The sequence below is a fragment of the Arachis ipaensis genome, chromosome B1, assembly GCF_059453495.1.
Source record: "Arachis ipaensis isolate K30076 ecotype BB chromosome B1, ASM5945349v1, whole genome shotgun sequence".
NCBI lineage: Eukaryota > Viridiplantae > Streptophyta > Magnoliopsida > Fabales > Fabaceae > Arachis > Arachis ipaensis.
Window position 1 is genome coordinate 2477174 of NC_142436.1, and position 7219 is coordinate 2484392.

Here is a 7219-nt window from a genome sequence, read left to right on the forward strand (position 1 = left end):
ACTAAAAATATTACTCTTAATTTTAAGAATATGAACCTAGAATTTTCGCAGGTTAGGAAAAAATATTTTTTTTGTCTTGCGAAAATTGATATTTTTTGCTTTTTAGTTTTTACAATATGCATTTTCTTCTATAACACAATACTACGTGATTATCTGTTGAATTTTTTGCAACAAACCATTCCATATTTTTGTATGTCACTTCAACTATCTATTTTGATGTATTATACTAATTAAACAACTATTAAAAAATTAATTTATGATTCATTTATATTGGGATATTTATTAGTCCATGCAAACTTAAAATTATTTATATTTTATTACCTATTTCATTCCACTATTTATATTTTGTTACTTATATGTTTTGCTGTGTAACTTTTTTTTCTTTTAAACTGACGACTAAATTTTATTTAATTTAAATTTAAATCATTAATTTAAAATATATATATATATATATATATATATATATATATTTTTTACTGAAGATATGAAGACTCAAACCCCGCAACCTCTTAATTGAGTATAGGGAGACTATGTCATTTGAGCTATTGCTTTTAAGATTTGTTTAATTAATATTTCTTACTATAAACATTAAAAGCAAAAATAAATAGAGACTATACCATTTAAGTTATAACTCGTTGGTATTTCAGCTTATTTATGCTTACCAAACAAAACAAACTTATTCTTCCTGTATATACAAAAAATAAAATAAAATGAAATAAATAATGAAGTCACTTTCCTGAATTTTTGTTTTGTTGAATTCATTATGAAGCTTCTGTTCTTGTAGTTGCTATTATTATTCTCTCTAGCTTAAAATGCTTCTTAGTTTAAGCCAAATTCCCTTTGTTTCATGGGAGGTTTTTTAATTTCTATAGTTCTATGTTCTTTTTCCAATGAAACCAAGTTCTTCATATTTTGCATGCTATAGCAAACTAGCTAGCTAGTACTGTTGACTTTTGAGAATCTGAAGCTGAAGTAACTCTTCTCACAACCCCATCAACTAGCTGATCTTTGTTTATGCACACAAGCTGTTTGATATGTTGTTTCAACTGTTATAGTGAGAAACCTGCTTCTAGAAGTTCTCATGAGTTCTTCCTCTGTTGCCATTTTGGTTCCTTTAAGGTAATTACTCACTCAAAAATCTCACCTTTTTTGGTTTTTTAATATCAAAATGGTGCTCTCAATTTTGCTTGCAGATCTGGTTTTCTTAGAGTGGTTTTCATTAATTCTCCACATTGTGGCTTGCAATGTGTTTTAAAGCATTTTCTGAGTATATCTTTTTGTGCTGATTTGATGTGTTAGTGACAACTTTTTCTTTTCTTTTCTTTTTTTAAGGATCTGAAAGATCCTCTTGGAGAAAGATTTGTTTTTCAAGGAATATGTATATTAGTTGTTGAACTACTCTGAGCTGCTACATGGGGGGGGGGGGGGGGTAAGGTATGCTTTTGAAGAAAAGTTTTGGTTTTTATTTTTATTCATTTATCTCTTCCTGAGAAGCAAAAAAAAAAAAACACTCGAGGGTAAGCTTGTGTTGGTTGAAAGTTGGCAGGAAAAGTAGATGTCTCTGAGCATGAACTGCACAAATGCTAGTTCCATTGAATCAAATTTAGTAAGGGGAAAAAAAGAGTTTATTAAGTTACCACAAAGCTTAAAAGAGCTTATTTTTATGGCTTAATTCTACATTTGAGTGATATCCTTTTCCTTCACCTCTGTGTCACTTTTCTCTTTATCTAAATGCCTAAAATATAGCAAATTCTTTTTGTTTTTAGTATCTTTATTTTTGGAAGATTTGACATTTTGAAATTCTTCTTTGTGTTGTCTTGTATCTTATGTCTTGCAAAATTGAGAGAAGAAGGGCGTTTTTTTGATACACCAATCGTTGGTTCCTTTGCTTTTCTGCCTGAACTTTATTCACAAATGATTTCAATGTTTTTGTCCTTCTTCATTGAACAATATATATTGTTTTCTGGGAATGATTCTGTTTCAACTATTATCTTCTGAAATGTTTTCAGTTAATTCTACAAGCTAGGCTTTGTATATATTGTTTAATTCTGTGTGTTGTTAGATGCTAACTTTGGTTTACCATAATGTTAACCAGGAAGCTATGAAGTTTGGAAACGTTTACTCTGAATTCAGTTGTCCAGACAGCAAGCAACTCTCCATGAACTTCATTTGTAGATCAGTGACTCCTTTCTTGTTCATCATAGTTTTTCTTTTTCCTCTGACTACTATTGCTGCTGATCTGAGCTCAGACAAGCAAGCTCTTCTTGATTTCGCCAATGCCATTCCTCACCGTCGAAATCTTCAGTGGAATCCTGCATCCTCAGTTTGTACATCTTGGGTAGGCATAACTTGCAATCAAAATAGAACTCGTGTTATTTATGTCCGGCTCCCCGGAGTTGGACTAGTTGGCGCAATTCCGACCAACACACTTGGCAAGCTTGATGCTGTAAAAATCATTAGCCTTCGGTCCAACCTACTTGGTGGAAATCTGCCTGCTGACATTGCTTCTCTTCCGTCTCTCGAGTATCTTTATCTGCAGCATAACAACCTTTCCGGTGACATACCTTCCTCATTGTCACCTAAACTCAATGTACTCGATTTATCATATAATGCCTTCACCGGAAGCATTCCAAAGACACTGCAAAATTTGACACAATTAACTAGTTTGAATCTCCAGAACAACTCATTATCTGGAGAGATACCTAATCTAAATGCTACCAGTCTCAGGAACTTGAATTTAAGCTACAACCATTTGAATGGTTCTATCCCTTCAGCTCTTGGGATTTTTCCCAACTCCTCTTTTGAAGGAAACATTCTCTTATGTGGACCACCTTTGAAGCCATGCTCTGGGGTTCCACCGGCAGCTCCACCAGCTGTGACACCGGCTCCACAGCCATCTATTGGAAGCTCAAAGAATAAACTGAGTAAAGTAGCTATCATTGCAATTGCGGTTGGAGGAGGCGTGCTGCTTTCTCTTGTAGCTCTTGTTATTGTCCTTTGCTGTGTAAAGAAGAAAGATGAGGAAGAAGCTCCTGGTGCAGTTAAAGGGAAGGGTTCTATTGGAGGTAGGAGTGAGAAGCCGAAAGAACAGTTTGGTAGTGGAGTGCAAGAACCTGAGAAGAACAAGCTGGTTTTCTTCGAGGGAAGCTCTTACAATTTTGATCTTGAGGATTTGCTAAGAGCTTCGGCCGAAGTTTTGGGAAAGGGTAGCTATGGAACTGCATACAAGGCTATACTAGAGGAGTCGACCACAGTTGTGGTGAAAAGGTTGAAGGAAGTTGTGGTTGGTAAGAAGGACTTTGAGCAGCAGATGGAGATCATTGGAAGGGTTGGACAACACCAAAATGTGGTGCCTCTTCGCGCTTATTATTATTCGAAAGACGAGAAGCTTCTGGTTTATGATTATGTCCCTAGTGGCAACTTATCCTCCCTCTTGCACGGTATGAATTTCTTTCACATAGTTTCAACCAGAATTTCAAAATCTAAACTTGTCTTCTTTCATTACATTTAGTTGGAACTGTCATTGTCATCATTAGATTGGTTTATATTTGATTACAGGCAACAGGGCAGGTGGAAGAACTCCATTAGATTGGGACACACGTCTTAAAATCGCTCTCGGAACAGCCAGAGGACTAGCTCACCTTCATTCTGTTGGCGGTCCGAAATTTGCACATGGAAACATTAAGTCCTCAAATGTCCTAATCAACCATGATAAAGACGGCTGCATATCTGATTTCGGCCTAGCCCCTCTTATGAATGTGCCTGTAACACCTTCTAGAGCTGTAGGTTACCGTGCACCCGAGGTAGTTGAGACCCGAAAGCACTCTCATAAATCAGATGTGTACAGCTTTGGTGTCCTACTGCTAGAGATGCTTACCGGGAAAGCGCCACTTCAGTCTCCCGGACGCGAGGACATGGTTGATCTGCCTAGGTGGGTCCAATCTGTTGTTAGGGAAGAATGGACTGCCGAGGTTTTCGACGTGGAGCTAATGAGGTACCAAAACATTGAAGAAGAAATGGTGCAAATGCTGCAAATAGCCATGACCTGTGTAGCAAAGATGCCGGATATGCGGCCGAACATGGATGAAGTGATGAAAATGATAGAAGAGGTCCGGCAATCTGACTCGGAAAACCGGCCGTCTTCTGAAGAGTATAAGTCCAAGGACTCAAATGTTCAAACTCCATAATTAACCATCTTGGGTGTTATATTCTTGCCTTAACAAAGAAGCAACATTCAAAGGTATATTCTATCCAATTGTTCAGTAGTTCTTACAGATGGAATCCCTTGAGTCATTTTCTTCTATAGGTAAGTTGTTACTTTTTTCATGAATTCTTATGTATTAACATCATGATTCAATTGATGATCTTCATTCAAGCACATTTTGTCTTCTGTAATTGTTGTTAACGTTAAGTCGCACTTGTCTATTAGCCCTTCAATGAATACTGTATTGATGGTTAGTGTTAATAAAAAAAAATTAAATTTCTCTGTTAATCCATATAGTTTTGGAAAAATTTGTAATTAGATCCTCTCATTTTAAAAGTTTTTAAATGAGTCCTTGCAATAGTTTAAAATTTATGATTAGATTCATTTTAATAGTAAACGTTATAAATTTAAAACTGGTGTAGAGACTTAATTAAAAACGGTTAAAGTGTAGAGACTCAATTACAAATTTGGTGAAATTATAAGGAATAATGAAATAATTTAACCTAAAAAAGATAACCTCTTTGCAGTTGAGTTCTTTTTGGGCTGCAGTTATTTATTTTTACTTTTCTTTTTATTATTCTTTCAAAAGTGAGTTTGTGTAAACTGTTAAATAAGATTGTATGAAGTAAGAAAACAAGGAGACAATTTCCTGAAATAGATTTATGACAAAAGTTAAATATTAATGTAGTTCTCAATTTCAACACAGAAAATCTTCTAAGTGTGTCAATTGTAGCAAAACCACAAAAATAACATAAACCTCTAATGCTTTCTTGAAAATGTCCATAATACCCCCATGCAACATCAAAGAAGAGCCACCATGAGCTATCATCACTGGGAACTGGCATCCATTTTGTGAAGGATCCTCATGTGTAATCACAGCCAAGCCATTGAAATCACAATCCCATTCCCTTTGATCATTCACTTGATAATACATATTAAATGCATAAGATGCATTACCTTCTAGAGTTAACTCACCACAACTACAACCATACCCCAAAGAAGTGCAATCAGATAAGCTACAAGCATAGTCAATGCTAACAGCTAAATAGTCTAAATTAGAAGCATAAGGATCCAAAACACACCATTTTTTCTCCATATACCTTACACCTTCCACAGGGACAAGACCCTTTTCCCTATTTTGCCCTTCTAAGTCTAGTTCATACTTTGGCTTCCCATCAAACTCAAAAATCCCCCAATGCCTCTCAAAATTCCCTGGTGCAACACTCTTGGAATTCTCATCAATGAGGCTAAATAGGTACATATCAATCATCATACCTTTTCTCTTTGGAGTCCCAATTCCACTTAGAGCATGTTGAATTAGGCCTTGGTTGAACTTCTTGGCATTATTGACATTTCCATTTTTGTCACCATCTGTTGGCCAACCAACTTCACCAACTATGATATCCATGTCAGGGTAACCTTCCTTGTGTAGGGCCCACAAAAGGGTATCAAGATTTGCATCAAACACATTGCTGTAAACTAAGTTTCCATCCCTAAGAGAGTGCTTCTTGTTGTTTTCTTCAAAGAATGCATAGTCAATAGGGAAATGATCATTGCCATAATAGAGGCTCAAGAAAGGGTAGATGTTAACTGTGAAAGGAGCATTGTTTGAGTACAAGAATTGGATTATGTCAATGGTGAATTCTTTGGCCTCGGGCCTGAATTCACCACCTGATGGCAATGGATTTGAGTCAGGTGAATAGTATATGTCAGCATTGAATGGAACTGTGACTTTGATCTCTAATCCAAAACCAGCTTTGATGAGTGATCTTTGTATGTTCATGAGAGCTGGCAGAGTTTTGTTTAGGTATCTTCCGTTATATGCTTTAAGAAAAGGCTCATTTCCCACAGCAATATACCTGCAATATCAACAACAATTCAAACATACCCTTTAAATTGAATTTGTGCTATTATTCGGTTTCAAAATAACTGTCAATTCAAACAGATTAGTATAGTAAAAATATGACATATCACAATTTTGGGTTTAAAAGCAACTTTATTCGAATCTATTCAGATATTATATTCGCACAAAGGTGGAAACTCAGGTGAAGTCGACTTCACGTGAAGTTGATACCCAAGAGCCGTTAGATGATTTGACTGATTTGACTAAATTTTCATCCAACGGCTCTCGAGTATCAACTTCACGTGAAGTCGACTTCACCTGAGTTTTCACCTTTCAACCAACTTTTTTGTAGGAGGAAAAAAGCAAAAACACAACATGAACATGAACAATGAACAAGGAACATGAAACATGGAACATAGTTAAGAAGAAACATGACAACTCAACTTGATATTCACAACACCACCACCACCTCCACCATTGTGCATGTAATTAGTTACATTCTCAAACACCCAAGAATCTGCCTCAGAACTAGAACTCATCTTTTCCAACATGATATTTGGTATTGCAATCATGACCTCTATATCACTCCCTCTAAGAGCATCCATAATCAACTCATCAGAATCAAAAAGCTTCAATTTTTTGAAACCATTTTCCTTAAGCATCTTAACCACCTTATTAGGTGGAAGTTGGTGTGTTGTTATGGTTCCCCAATTCACTCCAACCCAAGAATAACAGCTTATGATCATGGTTAAGAACACCATGAGGAATAATGAAACTATATGGTTTGAAGTTTGTTCTTGTTTCATTTTTATCGCTAAGTTGAGAATAGTGATTAGAATTTGACGAGAAGGTCAGAATTTGGAGAATTTACAAATAAGTTATGAAGCTTATTTTAGATTTGAAGATATTTAATTTTGTTTAGTTTTGATTTTTTTTTTTCCTTGTAGGTCACATAAGAAGCATGTCTATCTTATGTACCAAAAATAATAATAATAATAATAAAATAGGTCTCACAGAAAAGTGAACATAGAAACATGTTTATCACATGACTTACGAAAAACTTGTATAAACAGTCCTTTTTTTTTTCATTTTGGCCTAAATTCAAAAAAATAAACAACAGAAAATAAAAAATGGAAAATGGAAATGGACTGAAAGATTTGCTGCTTTATAGT

General features: G+C 35.2%; 2 protein-coding genes across 2 annotated transcripts; one reads left to right on the top strand and one right to left on the bottom strand.

Moving 5' to 3' along the window:
* The first annotated feature begins 730 nt into the window (after positions 1-730).
* On the top strand, positions 731-4492 carry LOC107636009 (putative inactive receptor kinase At5g58300). Its single transcript, XM_016339573.3, has 3 exons — positions 731-1119; positions 2096-3440; positions 3559-4492. The coding sequence occupies exons 1-3, from the start codon at positions 1015-1017 to the stop codon at positions 4185-4187; spliced, it is 2079 nt and encodes a 692-aa protein (XP_016195059.1). The 5' UTR covers positions 731-1014; the 3' UTR covers positions 4188-4492.
* Positions 4493-4901: 409 nt separating this feature from the next.
* LOC107644128 (glucan endo-1,3-beta-glucosidase 8-like) lies at positions 4902-6853 on the bottom strand. The gene is made up of 2 exons (XM_021105957.2): positions 6492-6853; positions 4902-6063 (listed from the first exon to the last, which is right to left on the bottom strand). Exons 1-2 carry the CDS (start codon positions 6851-6853, stop codon positions 4902-4904), a joined length of 1524 nt encoding a protein of 507 aa, XP_020961616.2.
* Between the last annotated feature and the right edge of the window lie 366 nt (positions 6854-7219).